Genomic DNA, 26,663 nt, shown 5'->3' on the forward strand with positions numbered 1-26,663 from the left:
TGCCAAAGGGGACTGCCTCCTAATTGGTTTTTTGCCAGCACATCTAGCAAATATTGGTTTTGCTTTCTCTCTCTTCTATTTCCCTCTTATCTTTAACTATTGTAGTTTCCTCTTAGAAGTTGCAATATTGTATGCACCTGTAGTTAGAAGAGTTTTAGGAGTACAAGATGATTATGTCAAATGACCAGTTGGGGAGACTAGTCTCCCAAATGATCACAGAGGGGATCATGAAGATGGGATTAACTCTCCCCTGCCCATTTTTTAGATTTAATCACCAGAAGTGTATACACCCCACTTATTCTTAAGTGGGGGAGGTCTGTGAACCACGTGTGCGATAGTGGGTGATGAATCAGAATCAACTGACTGCCCCCTTGACAGTCCTAAGCAAAGCTTTAGCTGTAATTGGTTAATGTAAAAAGTGATTGAAGGAATGGTCTTTAAAAGTGGCAAGAACTTCCTGTGAGGTAGTCTTTTGCTTTCAGCTTGATCTTGAAGGATCTTTGGCTTCAAAGGATCTTTGGCTCGAACTGCTCTTGGATTTTTCCCTTAGAATTACCATGTGGGTCAGTAAAAAAGACTGACTCCCTTTCCCAACTTTTTCTTAGAGAGGTACTAGCTTCCAGAAGGGCCCCTTTTCTTAGAGGAGGTCTTGTGGCTAAAACCCTTGTTTAATTGACCCCTAGGCCTCCTGCCGGAGTAAAGCCAGGGTTTGAGCTTGTTAAGCTAGATTTCTTACTCTGCCCTCTTTCTCATTTCTCTACTTTCACTCTTTCTCCTTTTGTAAGTAAACTACCATAAAAAGTCATTCTGACTGGAGTAATTATGGGGTGTATGGGGTGTTCAGGGAGGGGTAGTATCTCTGGTATGGAGGGCTTGTCATGCCCTTCTAGGGCAGCTCTCCAGCCTCTGACCCCCACCTGACACCCAGCTCTCACGTGTGGCTCCTAGTAGCTGCTAGCATGCGGCAGAGGCCACACCACGGGCAATAGCTTTGACAGGCTGGCTAAACCTTGTGAGAGTGGCCATAGGGTAATAGACCCCTGGTGAACCAGGGCCTTGCTCACCCAGCATGTGAAGACTGCTTTAGCTGAACAGACGAAGAAACCAATAAAAAGGTTCAAAGGCTGAGATGGTGACGCAGCAAAGCACTGTGGAGTGCTTAGGGTGTGTTGGAGCACAAAAGATAATACGGCCATCCAATGCAGCTGAGGAAGTCTCCAGGTGTAATGACTTTTTGTGCCACTGGACCCAGGCTTCCAATGCCAAGAGAGTGGAACTGTCTCTGTGCATTGACTTTTCCACTTAAATCTCCTTCATGCACAAGTATCTTTGTGCACACTTATCTATCTTAACCCTGCCCACCCTCTTCAAGACCTGCCGCAATGGGGGAGTGGCGACACAACAGGTGGAGGTGACCACTGGCAGTTGTAGTCACGATCCTGCACGTAGTTGGCCTACTGACTAGTGGTCGTTCGGCCCTGTACCGGGGGCAGCAGAGATGTTCGGCAGCATCCTGGGCGACTGAGCAGCCCTCTCTAGGACAGCACTGCTCACCCTAATTAAGGGAGGGGACTAGAAAAGGTGTCCCAAATAATGCCTGCCCTACAAACACCCGGTCAGCACACCACGGCTGGCGGGTCACCCCTTTAAGCGGTCGAAATCAAAGAAAACAAAATACAAAGAAACTCCTATTAGGAGCATGGAACATCAGAGAGAATACCCCAAGAACTGAGAGAAGAACAGCTCTAATCAGTAAAGAACTGGTGCGATATAACATTGACATCGCAGCCCTAAGCAAAACACACTTACCAGAAGAGGGATCAAACCCACCACTGGATACACCTTCTTCTGGAAAGGTAGAGCCACAAGTGAAGACAAAATTCACATTGTTGGCCTGGCTATCAAGCCCAGCTTGCTCAAACAGCTATCAGACTTGCCTGTGGGCATCAGCAAGAGGCTCATGAAGATCCATTTGCCTCTCAGCAAAGACCGGTATACCACAATCAACAGCGCATATGCCCCAACACTGACCAGCACAGAGGAGACCATCGGACAGTTCTACTCTGACCTGAGTGCTGTCTTGCACTCAGTACCCACCAATGACAAGCTGATACTACTGGGAGACTTCAATGCCCACGTTGGCCAGGACCATGAAAAATGGAAAGGAGTGCTCGGCAAACACGGTGTGGGCAAAATGAACAACAGTGGCCTACTCCTACTCAGCAAATGCTCAGAGTTCGAACTCACCATCACGAACACTGTGTTCAGAATGGCGAACAAATATAAAACAACGTGGATGCATCCATGATCAAAACAGTGGCATCTCATTGACTCCATCATTGTATGCCGGTGAGACATCCAGGATGTACAGATCACCAGAGCCATGAGAGGAGCTGAATGCTGGACAGACCACCGATTGGTTAGAGCAACTCTTCACATACGTATTGCACCTCGCCATCCGAAACGCACCCAGACAGTCTGCGCATTTTACAACGTGAGTCGTCTCAGAGATCCATTTTATCTGCAAACATTCCAGTCCTGCCTGGATGACAAGCTGTCTGTGAAGGGACCACTCACTGGAAGTCCAACCAAGAAATGGAACCAGTTCAGAGACGTGGTGACAGAAACATCAAAGGCAGTCTTGGGCCCCAAACAATGCAACCACCAGGACTGGTTTGAGAACACTGCTTTTGAAGACCTATTGAGCAAAAAGAACAAAGCCTTTATAGAGTGGCAAAATAATCCAAACTCTGATCCTAAAAAGAACAGATTCAAGTCTCTCCAAGCCATGGTGCAGTGTGAGATCAGGAAGATGCAAGACTGATGGTGGGAAAAAAGGCAGAAGAAATCCAGTGCTTTGCTGATACGAAAAACTACAAACAATTTTTCAGTGCCCTCAAGACTGTCTATGGGCCATTAAAACTTACCACCACTCCCTTGCTATCCTCTGATGGTGACACTCTCATAAAAGATAAAAAAGGCATCAGCAACAGATGGAAAGAACACTTCAGTCAGCTTCTCAACCTATCTTCTTCAGTTGACCAAAGCGCCCTTGACCAGATCCCCCAAAACCACATCATCAAACAACTTGACGTCCCTCCTTCAATAGAGGAAGTCCAAAAAGCCATTAAACAAATGAGTACTGGCAAGGTACCTGGTAAAGACGGGATCCCAACTGAGGTGTACAAGGCCTTAAAGGGAAAGGCGCTTCAGGCATTCCACATAGTGCTGACCAGCACATGGGAAGAGGAAGACATGCCCCCAGAACTCAGAGATGCCTCTATCGTAGTCCTAAAGAAGAACAAAGGCACACGAGAAGCCTGTGACAACTACAGAGGCATCTCACTACTCTCCACTGCTGGAAAGATCCTCGCCCGTGTTATACTCAACAGACTCCTGTCATCTGTTTCAGAGCAGAACCTGCCTGAATCACAATGTGGTTTCTGACCAGATCACAGCACCATTGACATGATCTTTATGGTGAGGCAAATGCAGGAAAAATGCCTTGAGCAGAACCTGAGTCTCTACATTGTCTTCATAGACCTAACTAAGGCATTTGACACAGTAAACAGGGATGCATTGTGGGTGATCCTTAGAAAGCTCAGTTGCCCAGCAAAATTCGTCAAACTGATTCAACTCTTTCATGTCAATATGACAGGGGAAGTCCTATCTGGTGGAGAGACTTCCAATCACTTCAATATCTCCAATGGTGTGAAACAAGGCTGCGTCCTCGCTCCGGTACTATTCAACCTATACTTCACCCAAGTAATACGACATGCTGTGATGGATCTAAACTTGGGCATTTATATCAAATACCATCTGGATGGCTCATTATTCGATCTTCGCCGCCTGACTGCAAAAACAAAGACAACAGAGAGACTCATCCTGGAAGCTCTCTTTGCAGATGACTGTGCTCTCATGCCCCACCAAGAAAATCATCTCCAAACCATTGTGGACAGGTTCTCTATCACAACAAAATTGTTTTGCTTGACCATCAGCCTCAACAAAACAGAGGTGCTGTTTCAACCCGAAGCAGGGAGGCTAACTAACCAGCCGTGCATTACAATCGACGGCACAAAGCTTTCCAATATCAGCACTTTCAAGTACCTGGGCAGCACCATCGCCAACAACAGGTCCCTAGACCACGAGATCAATGCTAAGGTCCAAAAGGCCTGCAACTTGGGTGACTACGCTCCAAAGTCCTCCAACACAGCAGTGTAAGCCCTGTGACAAAGCTCAAAGTATATAACGCAGTGGTCCTCAGCTCGGTCCTGTACGGTTGTGAGACATAGACACTGTACCGGAAATATATGAAACAGTTGGAGCAATTCCATCAATGTTCTCTCTGATCAATCATGAGGATCTGATGGCAGGACCAAATCACCAATCAGGAAGTCCTTGACAGAGCCAACTCCACCAGCATCAAAGTAATGGTCCTCAAAACCCAGCTATGATGGTCTGGACACGTCATCTGCATGGACCCACAGCGAATACCAAGACAGGTATTCTATGGTGAACTGTCAGCTGGACTCAGGAAGATAGGTCAACCAAAGAAAAGATACTAGGATCAGCTAAAGGCAAACTTGAAGTGGGCTGGCATTACACCAAAGCAAGTAGAACTTGCTGCCTCTGTCAGAAGCAGCTGGCATATATACATCAGTCATGCCGACACCACCTTTGAAGACAAACGATGTCAATGTCTTGTCGCTGCGTGTGAACACCAACACCAGGCAGTAACCGCACCTCCTTTAACAACTGGCGTCCCATCCCCCATGTGCCACAAACTTTGCGCCTCAGTCTTTGGACTCCAACGTCATATGAGGGTACACCATAGATGAAAACGCACAAAGATCGTCATTCTCGGTTACCAAGAGACTACTAATAATAAATAAAGTAAATAATTATGGAGGTCACACTCTAATAAATTTAGTTCAACCCTTTGACTTTTACACCCTTACACTTCTTAAGTTCTCTATTACTATTGAGGGTACTACCATTTTCCCAGTCTCCCAGAGTTCCAATTTAGGAGTCATCTGCATCTTTTAACCTTCCATATTCCATATTCATGTATTCCATATTCAAAGTATTTCCAAGGTTTGCCAATCTGACTTTCATATCATTGCTGGGATATGTTTTCTTCTCTACTATGATGTTGTTATCTCCCAAAAGGCAGATCCTCATTACTTCGCATCTGGATTACTGCAATAGCTTGTTGGTTGGTCTTTCTACACAAGTTTCTTTCCACTCCAATCTATCTTCTCAGCTGTCAAAATGATTGTCCTCAAGTATATATCCTCTCCCTTCCTATCTGTGCCTTCTGATTTCCCTGACTTCCTGCAAATCCCAGCTAAAAATATCACTTTTTAAGGAAACTTTTCCTAATCCTCCTAATTCTTTTGCCTTCCTTTTGTGGATTATTTCTAATTTATCATGTATATATTTTATTTGGATAGAGTTGTTTGCATGTTTGCACATCATTCACCCTTCCCTCTCTTCTATTCACTGTCTCTCTCTCTTTTCTATCTCTCTCTGTCTCTGTCTATGTCTGTCTTTGTCTCTGTCTCTGTTTCTGTTAGTATTTCCACTACTTAAGACAGTATTGACTGATTGACTAGGAAAACTTTGCATAAGGGATTTTTCCTGTAGTATAATTATGGGATATATTACTAATGGAATGAAGATACAGAATGCTGGCAGATGAGAATGTTTTGTAGATATTCTATAAATTTAGAATTCATAACTTGTTAAAGGACCAGCACAGACAAGAAGTTTGTCCTTATGTAGTCTCTCATAGGGAGAGCTGGAACTGGATGAAGTTCAATTTGACTAGTGGAAAAGAGGTTTGAGATAATAAGTCCCAGAAAGAAAACTTAGAGTGAAGGACCACTCATCAGACTATTTTAATGGGAATGAAATATCCCTTTAAAATACAATACTTTGGGAGCCAAGATGAAGCTTAGGAGCAGTGAAAGCCAAATTTGCTCTATCCTTCCAAACTAATATTCAAAAAGCACTTCAAAGCAATAGGAGTCAAAATCTAATAGCAAGATGGAGTGAGAAGGCTCTCTCACTGAAAACAACTTGAAAGGTAGGCTGAGAGAGCTAATTTTTATGAGATAAGGGGGAACCAGAAGCAAAACTGCACAGAGGCCTGCTGGCTGATCCCCTTCCCCCAATCTACTGCACCAGATTCTGAACCTAGTTATAGGCAAACTTCAGGATCCCTGGCCCTGGGCTACAACAACAAAAGAGCACGTCAGATCTATACTCTGAAGTCCCAGGCCCTGGAACTAGCCTGCAGTGAGGTCCAGAAGTCCATAGTGTGGGACCCTTTCAAGCCACTGCTGTGGCTTGTGCTGCTTAGTCCCAGGGCAAAATAGCTCACAGTGCCTAATCCTGCAATCCATCTGGGGAGACAGAATCAGCAAGCAGTTTTCATAGGCAAAAAAATACCTGGAAAATAAACAAACAGCAGAAAAAATACTTAACCCTTGAAAATTTTTATAGGGACAAAGAACAAAGAACAGAACTAATGGGGGATGGTGAAACCCAAGCAACCACATGCAAAACTAAAACAAACAAACAAACAAACCCCAAAACCTAGGAATTGATCTCAAGCTCTGGAAGAATTAAAAAAGAATTAAAAATCAAATAAGACAGGTTGAAGAAAAATGGGAAAAAGAACTGAAAGTAATGCAAAAAGAAAATAACAGTTTAAAAAGAAAAATTGGTCAACTGGAAAAAGAGGCATAAAAATCCAATGAAGAAAAGAGTGTAATGAAAAGTAGAATGGACCAAATGGAAAAGGAGGGTCAAAAGGTCATGGAAGAAATTCAGTCTTTAAAAATTGGAATTGGGTAATAGAAGCTAATGACTTCACAAGACATCAAGAAACAATAAAACAAAATTAAAATAATGAAAAAATAGAAGTGGTTTTGTGCTAACCAGGCCATCTTCTGATGTGAAATTTCATTTTCAAAATGATCCTCCATGCTTTATACAAATGATTTTTACCTTAGGTTGACACAAGCTCATAAAAAGTAAGGACTATCTCATTCTTTGTATTTTTATCTTCAAGATCTAACACAGTACCTGGCAAATATTAGGTGCTTAATAAATATTTATTGATTTATTGGCTGAATGCCATGTTTTTATTGTCTAATTAAGTGAATTCTTCTTTCCAACTTTCTATTCTTTGTTAGGTTCTTTTAGTTTCACCTGGAATTCAAAGTAAGGTTTCCAAAATCTCCTCTTCTCCCACCCAGGTTCTCAAAAAAAGTCTTTTCCCACCTACTTTCCCACTTTAAATTTCTGACCCTAGTTGAAGTTGAGGTCCCACTAACCTAGTTTTAGGAGAAGCAGGGTTCTCTTGATGCTCATTTGTTAGATAATAATCATCCCATGGTTTTTTGCTACTTTTGTTCAAGAAGAACCATTTAGTCTTGTTTATTGCAAGGTTTCACTTATTAAGTAGTTGACATTGCCTAGTTTGAATACTGGCTCTTTTATTCATATGATCTCGGGAAAGTCATTCAATCTCTGAACTCCATTTTAGTCATCTAAAAATGAGGCAAAAAATCTGTGGCCTAGTAATACCAGATCCTAAATTGTATTATAAAACAGTGGTCATCAAAACAATTTGGTATTGGATAAGAAATAGAAGGGTAGAACAATTGAGTAGATTAGGGGTAAATGACTCTAGTGTTTGATAAACCCAAAGATCTCAGCTTTTGGGATAAGATCACTTTGATAAAAACTACTTGGGAAAATTAGAAAACAACATACCAAAATTAGGTTTAGATCAATATCTCACACCTTATACCAAGATAAGATCAAAATGGGTATAAAATTTAAACATAAAAAGTGATATTATAAGTAAGTCAGGGTAACCTAGAATAATTTTTCTGTCACATCTATGGAGAAGGGAAGAATTTATAACCAAACAAGAAATAGAGAACATTACAAGATGTTAAATGAATAATTTTGATTATTTCAAATTCAAAAGTTTTTGTGCAACCAAGATTAGAAAGGAAACAACAAACTGGTAAATATCTTTTATAACAAATTTCTCTGATTAAGGTCTCATTTCACAAATATACAAAGAATTAAGTCAAATTTATAAGAATCCAAGGCATTCCCCCAATTGGTGAATAATCAAAGTATATGAATAGACGGTTTTCAGATGTAGAAATCAAAGTTATCAATAATTATATGAAAAAATGTTCTAAATCCCTCCTGACTGAAGAAATGCAAATGAAAACAAATCTGAAATTCCACCTTACACCTATCAGAGTAGCAAAATTGGGACTTTAACACATTGCTGGTGAAGTTGCGAATTGATCCAACCATTTTGGAGGATAATTTGGAATTATGCCCAAGGGCTATTTTGATTCAACATTGCCACTACTAGGTTTGTATCCCAAAGAGATTTTTAAAAATTGGAAAGAACCTGTTTGTACAAAAATATTTATAGATGTTCTTTTTGTGGTGGCAAATAATTGGAAACTAAAGGGATATCCTTCAATTGGGGAATGGATGAACAAATTATGGTATATGATGGTGATGGAATACTGTTGTCCTATAAGGATTGATGAACAGGATGATTTCAGACAGAACTGGAAAGACCACCTGAACTGGTACAGAGTGAAAGAAGCAGAACCAGGAGAACATTATACACAGTAACTGAAATATTGTGAAACAATTGAATGTAATAAATTGACTTTGCTACTAACAGTAATATAATGATCCAGGACAATTCTGAGAGACTTATGAGAAAGAATGTTATCCACCTCTAGAGAAAGAACCATTAGAGTATAAATGCAAATGAAAACATATGATTTCTCATTTTTAAAATTAGTTATATGATTTGGGGTTATGGTTTTATAAGATTATTCTCTTACAAAACTGAATAATATGAAAATATGTTTTGCATGATAATACATGTATAACCCAGACTGAATTGCTTGTCAACTTTGGGAAGGGAAGGGAAAAAAGGAGGGAGGCAACATGAATTATATAACTTTGGAAAACTTATGTATAAATTTGTTATTAAAAATAAAATAAAGATAAAACTGAAAAAATAAAAATGGAGGCTATTAATACTTTCCTCATGTAACTTTTATATAAACTCTTATCATCCTTATCCCAACTTTTACTTATACTGAGGAGTTGGGTCTCCAGAGGCTGACTAGCTAACTATATCTTCTTTAGAGGGGTTTGGAGTATTTTTTTCTTTTTGAGATAAAGCCTGTTTAACAGCAGTGAATTTAAAATTATTAAATATGCTTTTTGTTGTTTAGCATTAGGTGGTGAGGTTATAAAGACAGACAGGATGATGAGGAAGGGAACAGCACAGGGGAGAGTGGAGAAGTCTTCATTTGATGCCAATTAAATAGTCCCACTCAACTGACTTTGCAATCTTGGAGTAATTCAGAGCACTGTTTATATGTTCCTTTGAAGGAGGTTAAAAAAACCAGTTTGGTAGGGGAACAAGAAAATGAAGTTTCTCAAATTACAATCAAGGCAGCTTGGTCATGTCTATACTCCATTTCAAACAAACTGGTATTTTCTGGGATCCATTCTGATAGAATGCAGTTAATGTGACAATGGGGCTTTATAAGCTGACACAATAATGCTATGATTTGACTGGAGGCAGAACTTCCCTTGAATGGTCAACTGGTGAGTAAGGGGTCTAAAGGACCTTTGGTGCTTACAAAACTTTTCTAAAAATGGTGCTGAGGTCTTGGGGTCTTTTTCCTCACTTCCCTCTTCTGGGTTCAGTATGGGGTGAAGAACAAGCAGAAGGACAATGGATAGAGTAGTTTTGAGAGTGAAGGCGGAAGAGGGAAGGGATGTATTGGATTTAGATTGGTAGTGGGGATATTTCTAAGTTGAATTTTCATTACTTGATAAACTAGAGGAGGAACGAAAGGAGGAGCAAGAAGGAAAATTCATTCAGTTTTAGGGTATCTGTGGGCAGTATTCTGTCCATTTAGCCTTTTCTAATACACAAAGTATAATGATGTTCTAGTCAGGGGTCTGACTATGCAACTTAAATGCTTCTTTGGAGCTTATATGTTGGCAACTAAAGCACTAGGCCTAGAGTCAGGATTACATCAGTTTCCTAATATGTCAAATGGGCTGAAGAAGGAAATGGCAAATCATTTCCAAGAAAATCCCAAATGGGGTCATGAAGAGTTGAATACAACTAAAACAGTTGAACAACAAGAAGCTGGTATAGATGAGAGTTAGAGAGATGTCTGGACTTATGTTATTTCTTCCACTGATCCTCCAAGTCTTGGTGTCCTCAGATTGCACCTCAGAGCTGAATGTGGGAAATGTAAAATTATTTTAAAATACAAAAGATAAACTGGTCATAATCCTGTCGTTCTGGATTAAACTCAATGGCTCAAACTCAAAATCATACTCATCTAACCAGAAGCCTTATGACTCTGTGGAAGGTTTTGGGATGTTTTAACTACAATTTTACATAACTTTAATTGCCTCATTGACTGAGGGTCAAATAAAGAAAAATCTCTTTGGCATTCTGAACTTATCCACACCAAATGCCTTTCCATATAAACCCTAGAACCTCAGAGCTGCTGGCATGATTGGTGATATTTGTAATTATCCTTTTTTTCTTTCTGCTAGCAGACTTTTCTTGTATCCTGGGGTACTTAGATTCATTTATTCATTCAACATTTATTAAGCACCAACTACATGAAGATTTCCTGTTTTAGTTACCAAAAAGTACTTTTTTAATTAATCCAAAATCAAGATCAAATTTTTGATAAAAAATATTTTACTAATTCTTAGATAAAGTATACAACTTAAAGAGAACAAAACAGATGTAAAAGTATAGAAATTTTATACTTTTTTTTACTAATCTAGTTGTTAGAGAGGCTGTCATAATTTACAAAGGGTTTCTTCCCTTTGAATTCATACCCTTTGAATTTGGTTTTGACTTGTGGGTCAATCAACCAAGGTGTCTTTGGTAAGGGCCCAATTTGTGACCAATCTGTGGCATCACCTTAGTCTACCATTCTCTCTCTCTCTCTCTCTCTCTCTCTCTCTCTCTCTCTCTCTCTCTCTCTCTCTCTCTCTCTCTCTCTCTCTCTCTCTCCTTGTTGTCCATTTCCCACTAAATACTAAGGAAATAGTTTGGGGCCCATTTTTAGTATTGGGAAGATAGCACATTCATATCATGGCCCAGCTCCAATCTTCGAGCATTCATCCCCATCTCACCCAGACATCACTTACACAATAGTCACAATAGTCACAAATTTTTACAGTGCTACTATCTCACAATTACTCATGGACATAGATGTCGTAAATTCTGGTAACACTTAAGAAAGGAGGTGTTTCACATTACAGTCTAGCTCTTATTGAGTCAGGGCAGTGAGAGGATGTGAACACAGGCCTGGACAAATCTGAACCACAGAAACTTCATTAAAAAATACCAATGAAGAAACTCTGATTAGAATGACTATGGACATCTATCAATCTTGTCCTGTACAACAATGATGCTGGTCTTTCCTCCTGAGGGAGGCTAGCTCCACTCTAGGCCATGTAGCTTCTGTTCTCTATTCCTTTACATTCCTGTTCTGCAGAATATGCTCTCCCTGACAGCCCCGCAGAAGAAAGTCAATAGGTGGAGAATGAGGCTTTTGTTAGTTGGAGGCCCCATTTCACTGCACTGGACCTGGGATAGAGAAGAGGCAGAATGTCTTTGTTCCATACTCAAGGAAACCACTGGTGAATGTCTTTGCTTAGGAAGAAACTTGATTTGATAGTTATATGGAGATATTTCTTCTGTTTTGAGGAAATAGTGGCGAGATCTCTCATTCTAATGAATGTCTCTGTCTCTGAGAGTAAGTTCCAAGGATAGATAGGAGATAGTCTCTTTAGGCCCCTTGCCCCATCATGTTCCTATAGTCAGGGATCATTGGCTGCTTTAACTCCACCACAGAGGAGAAGATCCACTTCACCTGCATAATATCACAAAAAGGACAGAACAAAAGTCAGGGTTTTAGGACAGGGCTGGTTAGTCACTATATTTTCCCTTTATCAGTTAAACCTTTTCCTTAAGGCTTAGGACAGAAGAGGGGATAAGTGAGAGGGATTGAGGGAAGATAAAAGGGGGTCTTCTCTAATTTCTTTTTCTCCAGGCTTAGTCAAGTCCTCTGGGGTCCAGAGAGGGTTAACCAATGGAATATGGTTTGTACTCTCTAAGTTGACAGCCCAAAGCTTTCCTTGTACCTCAACCCCCTATGAGAGAGGATGAATAGTATAGAAAGAAGGCCCATTGGGAAAGGAAGAATAGTTCAAGGAAGAAATCATACATATATATTTCTCTGACCTTGAAAAGGGTGACAGTGGCACTGTAGCATACACTGAGGAGGAAGAGAGTGATGAAGATAGATATTGTGGTCCACAGTCCATCCAGCTCTCCATCCCTGGTCTCAGCACAATTCTCATCTGGTATCAACTCTGTGGGGAAGGAAGAGGTGACAAGTTGCTGATTTTTTCCTCTTTCTGTGAAGGGGAACTCTTCAGACACCACATTTGGCTCTCCCAAGACTTCAGTCCTCCCACTCTCTAAGAGAGGGGATTGAGAAGAGCTAAAGAAGGGGAAAGAGTTTGGAAAGTAATGCGGATGGTGATGGGAGAGTAGACAGGGATAAGGATGGTAAAGGTTTGGGTTGTGAGATAAGGCTAAATTACATACTAATGAGGAATAGAATAAGGAAAGGTAAATTGAAGATGGCGATTGAGTAATATGAAGAAAAGTTTCTCTGTAAGCAATTTTTATAGGTTCTGTTTTGACTTTTCATTGATCTCTTGCCTAACAAGATGTCTACAGAATCATTTGAGGAAGTGATAACCAAGTTCCTTCAAACATGTGGAAATCTTTTTAGGAGTTATCTTTTTTCTTTAGAAGAAATAGAAATAGATTTTCAGATTCTCTACTTATTCTCACTAGACTCTTTAAAGCATGTCTGAGGAATGTGCTGAACTCTCTTCCTTGGAGATAAATTGTGGGTCTATCCTTCACTCTTCCTTCTTTTCTCATTCTAGCTGGAGTTCCCTAGACCAATCCCTTGGTCTAATCATTCTTGATGGCTTGAAATGTCAATTTGAATGTGAGACTATTCCAGAATAGCTTCTTCCAAGTAACTGAAGAAAGACCACAGTCTCAGATAGTTCTTAGGTGAGGCAATCTTACTAGCATGTCCCTTGAGGATCCTTGATTTTAGAGACACTACACTTTTATGAAGTCATTGGGAAAAACTGGACATGAGGTTTTGTGTGGCAGGACAGGAAATAGAAGGTAATTATTTTTAGGGCCTGAGAGTACATGAATATGTGTAAGTGTATTTTGCACATACTCATGCTAAATAAATGTTTGTAAAATTGAATTGACTTGAAGGGTGAGCATCTGATTTTGAGAGTGAGCACGTATGTGTGATTGAGTATCAGAGTCTGATTATGGGTAAATGTGAACATGTATAAATATCTTTCTATGAATATGAATATGTGTGTCTTTCAGAGTAGTTACAGTTGTGATTTTAATATAGGAATGAATATGTGACTTTGGATGCCTGGTTTTACAATTAATGGAAAATTTTTGAATCATCAATGAGTGTTGGTGTGAACATGAATGCAAGTATAAATGAGTATACTTTTGAAGGTAGATATGTTTTTATTTGGAGTGCATATAGGATTGCTGATTATAAGAGTGAGTGAATGTGATTTATTTGTTAGTGAGAATGCATCCACATATTCTTTATTGTATCTTGAGTAATATTGTCTTTTGATTTTAGGGATTTTTGTGGATGAGGATTTATACAATTGCATATGAATTGATGTACTTTCATGTGAGTTTGTTATTCTTTTCATCATGGATTCTTGCCACAATGATGCTATTCTATTTTTGGGAATATAGGGGTAATCAACTTTTGTTGATGTGTATACATGTGCTCATCTGTCTGTGTGAATGAGTATATTTGTATGAGAAAGTGTTTGTATCTAAACACGAGTGACCATTAATGGTCTATATGTGGATTGTGTGTGAATTTCTCCTAGAAGAATATTAAATAAGTGAGAGGAGTTGAGAGGGTGAGTTTGAGATTGGAAGTCTGAAAGCCCGGGTTTTAGGCTGAGTTCAGTTATCTCCTAGTCTGCATGAATTTGTAGAGGTAACATAGTCAGCATGGGGGTGACGGGTGAGTGTAATTAGTAAATGTGAATTCTAGCTTAGAACATCATAATTGAACTATACATCTGTTTGCAACTATATTTTGTTTGTGTGGATTATATGGGTGTGGGTTATTTCATTAAGGGGGAAAAGAAGATTGGAGCCATATCCTACCTGGCAAAAGAGTTACTTGTCACATTTAAAAGAGGAATTTCACAAAGACATAAAAAATGACTTATACATTCACACCCAATTAATGAAAAAGCACATTCATATACACACAATAAGTTCTAGCCTACATAGCCAAAACTTTGAAAAAATTCACTCAAATACCTGAATTTTATCTATATAATGTCAAACGTTTTTTAAACACACACACACACACACAGATAAGTTCATAGCCACACTCAGAAACTCAGCCATGTTCATATATAATAAAATTGTGGAATTGTAATTATTTGGGAAGCCAGTCTAGTCTCTATAAATCTCAGGGCCCAATTCCTAGAGGTTTGGATGAGGTGAGGGGAAAGGGTTGAATTTATAAAGATAGGAGAATGGATTATTCTAAGATTACCCTCTCGGCTAGGGTGACATATTATTCCTTTTAACTTTAACACACAGAATAACTCCCTAATTTATCCCCATGAATGCCTGTGGTACTTAGCCCATGCACATTAAATTGCCACTATGTGTTTTTTGTTTTTAGCTTTGTGTTCCTTGTAACATGAGCCTCTGGGGGTGCAGGGGTGACAGATTCCATTAGGTCCTCTTTATACCTAAAGAGCCTTTACTGAATTTTAGTGGGCTGAGATGTGAGAACAGCTCTTCCTCTTTTTGGTTAGAAAGAGATGTCTGGTTTGTGTTTCTTGATTACCATGACCACTAACATTGGTGCAGCTACAGGATTGGACAATGCTTCCCCTTTCTTAATACTTTCCTAGGGATCAGCCCCACAAAGAACCAGTCCAGTCAGAGGGATTCCAGATATGGTGCTGGGTGTTTTATTATTTTGCTTGAGGATAATGGAAAGTATTTACATGTGAGGCTTCTATCGCCAAGCCTTGGAAAATATGAAGGAGGGAAGACCCTATGAAGGAGAATTGGGTAAGAAGTAGACAGGGAACTCCTCCAGACTGGCTATCCCTGGAGGAGGGGATGGGATGATGATGATGATAATGATGATGATGATGATGTGTGTGGTGTGTGTGTGTGTGTGTGTGTGTGTGTGTGTGTGTGTGTGTGTATGTGTGTGATTCTCTTGGCTTTCTCATTTACCCGGGGATGCAGAGATTGTCCTCTGGGAAATTTGGTTTGGAAAGGCCTCATGCAACACTACGCAGGTATAGGAGTTTTGGTTATCCCAATCTCTTTTCTTCACAATAAGCTTGCTGTAGAAAAAGTAGGTGCTCTTTTCCCTCGTTGTTGGGGTGGTGTAATATTTATCTTCAGACTCTGGATTGTTGTTCTTTTGCCATTCGATAACAACATCTTCAGGGAAGAAATTGGTCACTAGGCAGGTAATACTGACATCATCTTTTTGTTTCAACTCATCAGGATGTGGGCCAAAGACATATATATCAGGCTTCTTTCTCTCACCTTTTGGAAAAGATAAAAAAAATGTGAGTATTCTCTGATGAGGCCAAGTTTCTCTGCTACAGTATTATATATAGATGGACAGACACTGGGAGCTAAGTGGACTAAGAGATGTCATCATACAAGTCTCTTCTTCTGCCCTAAGACAAAAGATCTTTTCCTATTTAAGCACTTTAATGAGCTCCTTGCTGATTATGACATTTTCTCTAGACTCTTCTAATTTCAGTTCCCTTTATCATAGATTCTCACGTTGACCCTGTTTAATACTTTCTTTGCTTCCTTACCCACCAAAGATACATTTTCCAGTGGTCACAGGGACAAACCCTCCCACAAAGGAGTCCTAACCTGACTCTGACCTGATCAAGCATGATTCATCTATGAAACTAGATTTCTCTTTCAGCCTTATGAAGAGAGAGACTTGGGGGGGGTTGGATTAATGGAGAAACACTGGAAGCAAGGAGTAAGTATAATTTGATTTAGTAGTTTTCCATGCATGAAAGATAAATATTCTGCCCCCCCCATAATACTTTCCCTACTTGGGAATTTTTCTTAAATTTCAGTTGGTCTTTTGTCTCTCATTCTTTCCTGGTATACCACAGAGAGAGTGGCAAAAAACTGGAAAATGAGGGTATGTCTTTTGATTGGGGAATGGCTGAACAAATTGTGGTATATGATGATGATGGGATACTACTGTGTTCCAAGAAATGATGAAATAGAGGATTTCTATATGAACTGGAAGAACCTCCAGGTTTAGATGCAGAGTGATATGAGTAGAACATTATGCCCAGAAAGTGAAACACTGTAGAACAATCTAATGTAATGGACAAGACAATCCCAAGGAACTTATGAGAAAGAATGCTATCTATATTGACAGAAAGAACTGTGGGAGTAGAAACACAGAAGAAAAACAAATGATTAACTATTTATTTATATGGATATATGATTAGGGGTTTTGGTTTTAAAAGATTGCTCTATTGTAAAAATGAATAATATGGAAATAGGTATAAGTTTTAACATTTGTATAACCCAGTAGAAATGCTTATTGGATTCGGGAGGTGGGAGGGAAGAGGGAAGGGAAAGAAAATGAAATATGTAAACATGGCAAATTTTTTAAAAATAAATTAAAAAAAAGTTTATAGGGCTAAGGACAAGCCCGGACCCATTTGTGGCTCCAGAAGTCCAATCTTCTTACCTTTAGTGTGGGATATGGTCTTTCTCTCAACAACTGGTAGTTCACTGGTATTAACTTTACAGGTGTATGAAGTGCCTTTCAGCCATTCCTGGTGGACTACAGGGAGATTGCTGACCACCTGAAAGGTGCCATTGTTTAATTTCTTCTGGGTGAGTTTAGGACTGCTGACTTCCTCTTCACCTTTGAACCAGGTAATCTGAACACCTGATGCATCACTTACATCAACCACCATACAGGTAACTTTAGGGGATCTTGAGAGTTTGAGGACATCCTGAGGATTTGGAGGGAAGACAAAAACAGAAGGTCCACCGGCGTCAACTGAAAGAAGACAGATGTTAGTCAGTCATGAGCCCTCCAGGACCAAAAGTATGATGTGCTCAGACTTTTTAGGGGACCCCAAACTCTACCTGTGTTCTCATCTCATTTACACATAACTACTGAATCTAACTTGGAAGGGACCTCAGATTCCAACAGACTCTTGAAGAAGATCATCATATTTAATGAGAGATCATTTAGCTTTTGTCTGAAGATTTTCAGTGAGGGAGAACCTAATTCCTTCTGAAGCATCCTATTCTATTAGGGAGCTTCTCCTTATATCCAGACTAAGTTCAAATCTTTATAATTTTTATCCATAGTTCCTCATCTGCTCTCCTGACCAAGCAGAAACAGTCTAGTTTCTCTTTCACAAAATTGAAGACATATTTATGCTTCTCTTCCCTTTCTCCCCTCATCCTTCATTCCACAAGCCTTCTCTTCTTCAAGAGTTTCTTTTCCCCATTCTCATATGACATAATGTAGAGTTTCTTTACCATTGTGGTTACTTTGCTCTGGGCAGTTTTCCTTGCCATTATCCTTCCTATAATATGGTAACAAAAATGGAACATAGTACTTCAAAGGTAATCTGCCCAGGCAAGATGTAGTGATTACCACATCCTTAATCTTGGACACTGTAACCTTCAATGTAGTCTGAATTTGCACTGGCTTGGCAGTACACATTTATATTAAGTATTCTAAAACCTTCAGATCTTTTTCAGGTTCAGTGCTTTTCTCTCAGTCTGGGCTTTAAGGGTTCACCTTGGTCTGTAAGGGCCACAGCCAATCTGTAGTCATGTTCATTTATTAGAAAATCCCAGTATCTTTTATGGGGCCCCTTCCATAAACCATAGCTTTGCTCCTTAGACATCAAATTTCATTTTTGTGCTCCAGTATCAAAGAAGAATTCTAACTGAGCACATGTTCTTATAGTTAAGAACCTGCTTCCAGCTCTTCCCTCCCTTCCCCTCGCCACCCTGGTTGATTTCCTGCTCAGGGTTTAGCAGGCCAATGGAGGTAATCTGAACCCTCCAGATACCTGTGTTGCATTTGCAGCATGGACATGTTGTAGTAGTTGCTTCTGAAAAAGAGAAGAGTAGAATATAGGTTATAATTGTTTCTTGTACAAGTGCCTGTGAAGGTAGTATTTCAAATCTAAACACTAGGACCATCAGCCTGGATTTGCAAGAGGTTCTGATTTACTCTGAGACCCCTCATGAGTCTTAACCTCCCTCATTTTCAGTCATTTGTATCTGAGTGTAGGTATCTAGTAATTGCTTAAAGAACAGATGCCTGTATGGAGGACTGGATGGTGTTCCAGGTAATCCTGAGTTAAACGAGAGCAGCCTGGCATGGTGGGAAGAGGACCTGAGTTCAGTTTCCAACTGTTACTTACTAGTAGCAGTTACTAAGATAAACTTTGGCAAGTCATCACCTCTCCTTTGCCCTCAGTTTTCTTTTCTATGAAAAGAGGGGACTGAACTAAATGCCTCTGCCAACTCGATCTATAATCTTGTGCCACATGGATAATCACAGTGAGAAGTTGATGAGGAACCACTTTTCCAGATCTAATAGTAATGGGTAGAGGATTATCAGGGAAGAAGGAGGTTCAGTCTGGGAAATTAGAAAGCAGAAGTATAGAGGGGGAAGACAGCATGCACATAGAGTGATAGGGTTTGATGAATGGTGAGAATCTACCTTAAGAGCTCAGGAAAAAGGATGATACTTGCTATAAGGTTTTCAGGGAGAGACAAGGCAGTGGAGAAGATAGAATTTGCCAGATAAAATAACTGATCATATCATTTATGTAGTACTTTATGGTTTTGAAATAACTTCATCCTATTTGATCTTCCAGATCTCCCTATGGGACATGTTATTATTATGTAGTATCTGCTCTGGATTTACTTTTCCAACACTAAATAAGTGGGCCAGGCCTCCAGGTAATGATTCCTTCCCACAAAATTCTAGGGGTTGCGAGCTCTTTTTTTACAAACAAGAAAACTGAGGTCCAGCAAGTAGCAAATCTAAGGAATGATAGCTTCTAATATTATTACTCATGATATCTCATCTTGTGTGTTCCTCAATAGTAATAAATGAATTGACATTAATTAGCTTTTACAAAAGGAAAAACTGAGAAAAGCTTCTTAAGGTAAAAAAGCTTTTACTGAGAAAAGCTTCTTAAGGTAAAATTAAAAAACATCCCCATAATGAGGGGATGCTATGCTCCCCATTTTAAAAATGCAGAAATTTAAGTGTCAGTTAAGTTAAATGACCCAGGGTCATATACCAAGTACGAGTCAGAGGTAAGACTGGAATTATGCTCTCTGGCTATTTGTTAATTGATTTTTCTTTTTACTATGCCATTCTGCCAGGAAAAAAAAACACAAGGGGCTTAGGAATGTGAACATAATGCTGCTGTCTTTTCACCTTAAGCCAGATTGCTTAAACAAATTTGTAGCTAGAGAAATTATAAACTATCTCTTTCATAATGAATTAGACCCTGGACCTGGAGTCTTGAATTCAAGAACTCAAATCTGGTTGTAGACACTAGCTCTGTGACCCTGTGTTGTCACTTAACTTCTATTTGCCACAGTTTCCTCATTTGTAAAATGAGGATAATAATAGCACATACCTTATATAGTGGTTTTCAGGATCAAATGGGAAGTTTTGAAGAAAAAAATTATAAAATAGCATAGTGCCTGGAATATGGTTAAGTGCTTTATGTATTCTTATTATTACTATTCCAGGAACTAGAACTAGATTAATTTGATTTCATTATCTGCACTCATAAAGACTTTCCCCAAGGGCAGAAGGAATGATAATTTAACCTCCACATTTTATAGAATCTCCTTAGTCAATAGTTGACTATGTCTTTATATTTATAGCTTCTCTGCCTTTCCCAGATCAAACCTTCCCCCATTTAGAAGGCATTTTTATTATAAGTGACTTTTGCTGCACCCTCTTTGCCCTGTCCTGTCCACACTGATCTCTACAGCTATAAATGTCCACCCTCTGCCCTGTATTTCCTTCTGTTCTTACCAATTTTCTTGTCGATCTTGGTGGATGTGGCTGGGTGAGCCACATTGCAGGTATATGACTGAGAGGACCAAGAATCTGCAGGAATTGTCAACTGACTGGTTAAAGTGTAGAGTCCTGAGGGCTGGAGTACAGAGGGATAGGTCTGGATTCCACTGGTGGTGGTCCCTGAATTCCATGTCACTGTCACTGGCTCAGGGAAGTAGCTTGTCACCAGGCAGCCCAGAGCCATCTGGGCTGCTGTTTCCTGTCCACAACTGGATACCAGGGGAAAGACGGATGGAGCTGTGGGTCTGGCTGTAAAAAAAGACAAAGACAAAGACACCAGAATAAACCTATTGAGAGATCACATGGACACAGAATCAGACTCTGCCTGCATGGGAGAGCCTCCTTCCTTCACTTATTTTTGTCCCATTGTCAACCGGGGCAGAGTGAACTGAAACACAATCATTAGGCTCTTTTCATTCTTATAGAGTGATCTTTAGTTACTAATCTTAATTCCTATCCTCTCTTCAAATCCTCTGGGAAGAAAGGCAAGAAGAGCTCCATACAGAGGACATGGTTAGTATGGTCATGTCTTATAGTTGTTTGGCTGGCAGTGGTGGTCCTGGTTGGGGAGGAAATGAAACTCTTATCCTGGTCTGGGAGTTTTCTTAGGCCCTACGGTGGGAGGTAGCACTGGTTTTATGGAAAGAGGACAGGATTTAGAATACCTCTATTTGATTTAAACTGCATGATCACTAAGGTCTTTTCAAGATTTCAAGCCTGTGATTCTTTGAGTTCTGGCATAAGTGTTGATTTTTGTTCTGAGTTTGAAATATATCTCACAAGGGGAAAGTCTTGTGTGGGGAGGTGTGTCCCCCACATCTGACACATGGCAACTTTAGACAAGAGTTTCCTCATATCTTTCCTGTGATAGGGCACCTGAGAGGAGGATTTTAATGAAGCTTTTCTTCTTAGTCCTGAGTGCTCTGCTCTCTCCAATCTACTCTTTCAGCATTGTGCTTTATCCTTTTCAACTCCAGATCCCTTTCCTCCTTAATCTTCTTTTTCTTTTCCTTTCCCTACTATCTCATCTTATCACTCTTTCATCACTTGTAACTCCTGATCCCCAATTTCTGCTCCTCAGGCCTGTTCCCTTTGCCTTCTCTCATTTCATGCCTTTGCCCTCTTCAGATTTGGGTCCCTGACTTTTTACCTTATCTTTAAGCATTGTGACAAAGTGAACAGTTGAGACTGATATCAGGAAAATTTGAACTGAAATTCCATTTCTGATAGGCTATGCATCCATAATCATCTCTTTTCTGAGCCTTAATTTCTTATTTGTAATGAAATGGTATAATAATACCTATAATACCCATGCGTTTAAAATTTACTGTGCTTCAAATGGCATATGTAAAATGCTTGCAAACTTTAAAGCACGTTATCAGTTATTACTATTACCCTTTCCCCCTCATTTCCTATACTTTGTAATCTGCTGGTTCATCCCTGGTACTGCCTCTAGATTGTGTGGGGCCTCTAAGGACTCTGCTCCTTTCTCATCAATTCTGGAACTCCTGTCCCTCTCAGTTTTGTCCTCTCAAACCTGTTCATTTAGTACTATGCCATTTTGACCCTGTTATCTCTCTTTCATTAGATCTGGGTCCCATACTCATATAACTTTTGTATTCTCTGTGTTTTTAATCTTTAGGGCCCCTGCCAACATGCCAATTTGGGAGCTTTGATTAAATTTGTGCCCCCTGCCCTTGTCTTTCCCTCTCTTCTCCAATTCTGTTGCTATTCTTAGGGAGGTGTGGGACTTGGGGAATTTTCCTCCATAGTCTCTAGCCTCCATTTGTAAAGAGGTGAAATCTTGGGGCTTGAAATCAGAAAGACAAATTAGGAGCTAGGTATTGCTGGGAGGTGAAATCATTAAACTGGATGGAGAAATTTTTGGGAAAGGGCTATACTTAGCACCATGATAGGTATTGTATTTCACAGGCTGATACTACATTTAGCACAACAAGCACAACAAGGAATTTTAAGGTTTACACTTCTCTTCTCCAAAGCTGGGAGTAATGATAATTGAGGAGAGGAAGTACCCATCTTGGGTCAAGGCCTTGGATTTGGTTGCTGTGGCACCAAATGAGACTTGCCCTCTCAGATTCTGTGTCATCTGTTTTTCCTAGGAGTATTACCCCACACCTCTCCTGGACCAGGCCGTAAGCTCAGCCTCCCTTAGAACCTTAGTTATTTGGTGCTCAGCCCTTATGTTCTGAAGCAGCCTGGTCTGGCTCTAGGAGCTAGCAATGCCTACTTCTTAACTCCCTGGATACATTTGTCCTTATGAGTTCATGCCATTGTTCACTCTGACTGCTTAGGTATTTCACCATATGACTTTTAGCCTCCATTGTCATTGCCATTATTCTTAGAGCATCCTTACCTCTGCCAAGGGCAGTATTTTCTTTCCTTCAGCCTTGGGCATACTCTCAACCCCAGGACCTACATCCTCTCTGGAAGTTTCCTCTTGCCAGATGGATGCTCAACTATTTAGCATTCTTCCCTTTCCTCTATGTCTCCTTTCAGTTTAGGCCCTTTTAGAGTTCATATCCTCTTCCAAAGCTTGGATCTTTATGCTTTGCCCCCTTTAGTCTCACTTTTTTGTCTCTAGTCCTTGTTTCCTGGATATTGTGCTCCTTGTTACACCATATCTCTCCCAGTCCAATTTCTGAGCTTTAGCGACCCTGTTTCCTTTGGCTGAGCACCTAAAGCAAGCTGCCCTCTCATAGTTTACTCCCAGTTCACATCAACTTTTCTCCGCTTTCCCTCAGGCATTTCCATGATCTTCATGCCTTGTCTCTGAATATCCCTTCATCAGCCCCTGTGATTCCCTCTTTAGCACCCAGTCTCTTTCCTCTTCCTTGTGCTTTTCTCCATGACTCTTCAGCTGCTCCCTCAGTTCCTCATACTCACATGTTCTCAGGTTCTGGTGCATATAGCTAGCTCAGTCCCTGTATTCCTTTTCCCCTTAACTCTTGTATTTGTGACCACCTATTTTCTTTTCTCTCATTTTCCTAGTTTCTTTGACTTCTTCCTTTCTCTCTTCTTCCTCCTCAGCAACTCTGTCCATAACTCTCTCTTGGCATCTCTAGTTTCTAACAATTGTTTTTTTTTTAAGTTAGCTCCTCTCACCACTTCACTTACCTCCTATTTCCCCTGACACTTCTTCCTTTTAGACTAGCCCCTTAGCTCTGCTACTGTCAGACTCCATTGTTTAGGACTTAGTCCCTGGGCCTCCTGCCAGCCCATACTTTGCCCCTTTAGTCATCTCTATGTATTTGTTCAGCTATTTAGTTCCATCCCCTATGCCTTTTACTCCCTTCTAGTTTAACCCTCAAACACTCTTATAAATACATGCCCCCATGTTCTGCCAGTCCAGACCTCATACCTCCTACTACTTTAAATCCTGTTCTTACACACCCTATTCTACCAGTCACCTCTACTCCCAAGGCAGAGATGCTGAAGAGCTTCTGCCTTTCTTCTATCATCTTACTCATCTCTGCTCTTGATAAGTATACTTCTTTCTGCTAACTATTCATCTCCTGCCCTTCCCCTTCTGCTCTTTTTCAGCCCCTATATTTATTCCTACAGCCTTCTTAGCACCTCTTTGCTCTATCCTCTAGTTCTAGGTCTATTGATTCTTCAGACCTGCCTGCCAGAACCTATGACTTCCTATGCTTCCTGGCTAACCTCAGAGCTTATTTCATTTCCTAAACTCTGCCCTGTCAAAATTTGTGTTGCCTATGCTCCAGAGCATCCTGACCAACACTTTTTTTCTGCCAGCTCATTCCCTCCTGATCCCTTAATTCATATTCCTTTTCCTCAATTGCACCACCATACTCTGCAAGCCCAGTTTCTGAGCAACCTGCTCCTGTGGCTCCTTGGTGCCAGCAGCACCCCCTGGGTCTTTCTCTTTCCCCCTGTACTGCATTTGTACCTTAGCTAGTGTTAGCCCTGCTGAGCCACCTGCTCCTGTGGCTCCTTGGCCCCAGAAGCACTCCCTGGGTCTTTCTCTTTCCCCTTGTACTGCTTTTGTACCTTAGCTCGTGCTAGCTCTGCTGAGTTGAAGACTACTTGCTCCCGCAGCTTTTCTGAGTCTTTTCTAGACCAGATTTTGTATCTTCCAAGAACCTGTCCTTTTAGTTCCTATATGTCTGGTACCTTTGCCCCACTCAGTACTCATGCTTTGAAATCTTAGTTTTTCAATCTCTAGCTCCTTCAACTCATGCCATAACTCCTATGTTCACATCCTCTTCATCAACTGGGCTATGACACTTTCATATCTTGATGATCGCATTCTCCTGGGACACTGGTTTCCGTAGGCATTATGACTTTGATTCAACAATTCCTGTGTCCATACTCTTTTTGGATCAATATTTCTAGTCTCTTGCCATTCCTCCCTATTCCCTCTTCTCTGTTCTCTTATTTCATCTTATACTTCTTCCAACTCAGCTTGGGAGTTCCATCTTGTTAGACTGCATTTCCCTTAGATATAGTCACTGGATTTTAGAGTAGCCTCCTCCAAATGACCTTCATCAGCTCAAAACATATCCTTCCTGCCATTTTTTCTCTTAGACTCAGTATTCAGATCCCTTCTTCTTGCCCTGTGCTCTGTCCCAGCTCAGTCCAGGGATTCCTGTGCCACCTATACTTGTTTCTCTCTGGTTAGCACCCCTACGGTTGGACAGCGCAAGCTTTGTATCTGCTAACCCCTCCTACCTAGCCTTTTTAGTTTTTTTAATTGAAATTTTTTCAATTTAATGTAGAAACAATTTTTAAAAAACCCTTACCTTTCGTCTTGGAATCAATATTCTGTATTGGTTCCAAGGCAGAAGAGTGGTAAGAGCTAGGCAATGGGGTCAAGTGACTTGTCCAGGGTCACACAGCTAGGAAGTGTCTGAGGTCTGATTTGAACCCAGGACCTCCAATCTCTAGGCCTGGCTCTCAATCCACTGAGCCACCTAGCTGCCCCCTAGAAACAATTTTTAACAATTGTTTTCTGACACTTTACGATTCAGATTCTCTCCCTCCCTCATCCTCTCCCCATAACTTACCAAGTTCTAGCATGTTCTTTAAGTTCTTGTGCCTATTATCTGCCAAAACTGTAAGCCCTGGAACCTCACTCCTATTTTATAGATTTCTGTGCCTCCTATTCCATATCCCTTGTCATTGCTGGATATCCATCACTGTCTCCTGCTCTGCCTGGTCTTCCTCCAGCTTCCTCAGACCCTTTGAGTTTAGCATCTGTGTGTATTTCAGTTCACAACTCTTGTACCTTGTACACAGTAATACATTTTTTTTTTACTCCTAATCCTTTTCTCACTTAAGTGCCAAACCCATTCTCCCTCCCACAAACCACCTGAATGTCTTCCAGTGAGCTGAGTCTGCTGAGACTGGTGTCCTTGGGCTACCCATACATCTCTCTACAAAACTGCCCCTTTGTCTTTACCCTCTAGAAGAGAGAAAGGGAACAAAATTACCTAAGCTTACCTGATTTACTTACCCAAAAGCTCTTCTAATGGATGGAGCTCCACAGAGAGCTGAGATTGGTTCTAAGTCTTGAAGTTTGGAGGAATGATGTAACATTCAGTGTCTCTGGTTGCTGTCCTGAGTTTCTCCTATCCCTATGTAGCATCACTGTCTGCAAGACCCTTCTGTCTTATTCAGTTATCAGTCTCTCCTTTCCAAGAGTTAGTAGGAGAGATGTGAAAACATCTCCACATCATTGCCTCACAGTCTAAAAATGGGATTGAAACCCAATGGGGCATTTGAGTCCTGACAGTTCCCTTTTTTTCTCTGTACATGGTCTGTCTCATGGGGCTTTGGTGAGAATGACATCACAGAAGGCAAGATCTGGAGGTTTCCACATAGAGAATGGGTGTGGGTGTGGATGTTGGTGTGTATGAGGGATGGGAAGCCCCTATGGCTACTGTTCTGGGCCCAATGCCACAGACTCATAGGGAGAGGCAGTGAAGTTGCCCAGAAAAGTCATGTGGCAGATAAACAGATGTCAATGTGGGTACTGAGTACAAAATTAGAGGAGTCTTCTTGTTTGCTTTCTCAGTAAATCATAGGGACATAACTCAGAGCCTGGCTACTTGTCCTCTAGATTCCTGACAGCTGAAGTACTATAGAATCTTTATATCATGTTGAGATCCCTCTGCATATAACTACCAATTAGACGTTAGACAGTGGGTTTAGAAACATGGGTTTAGAACTGGAGACTTTGGTTTAGAACTGGAAGGATTCTTGGAGATCATTGAGACCAATTCTCTCATTATATATGTGAGGAAA

General features: G+C 40.5%; 2 gene segments (V, D, J or C); both read right to left on the reverse strand.

The window, feature by feature from the left end:
* Positions 1-26,663, reverse strand: part of LOC103105694 (immunoglobulin alpha-2 heavy chain-like) — a 311,264-nt gene that overhangs the window by 66,098 nt on the left and 218,503 nt on the right.
* Positions 10,686-26,663, reverse strand: part of LOC103103780 (immunoglobulin heavy constant gamma 1-like) — a 349,593-nt gene continuing 333,615 nt past the window's right edge. The window contains 6 exon segments of the C gene segment in view: positions 10,686-11,987; positions 12,359-12,489; positions 15,473-15,793; positions 16,983-17,300; positions 18,334-18,375; positions 20,334-20,627. Coding sequence covers positions 11,904-11,987; positions 12,359-12,489; positions 15,473-15,793; positions 16,983-17,300; positions 18,334-18,375; positions 20,334-20,562 — 1,125 coding nt within the window.

The sequence above is a fragment of the Monodelphis domestica genome, chromosome 1 (genome assembly GCF_027887165.1).
Source record: "Monodelphis domestica isolate mMonDom1 chromosome 1, mMonDom1.pri, whole genome shotgun sequence".
In the NCBI taxonomy this organism is placed as follows: domain Eukaryota; kingdom Metazoa; phylum Chordata; class Mammalia; order Didelphimorphia; family Didelphidae; genus Monodelphis; species Monodelphis domestica.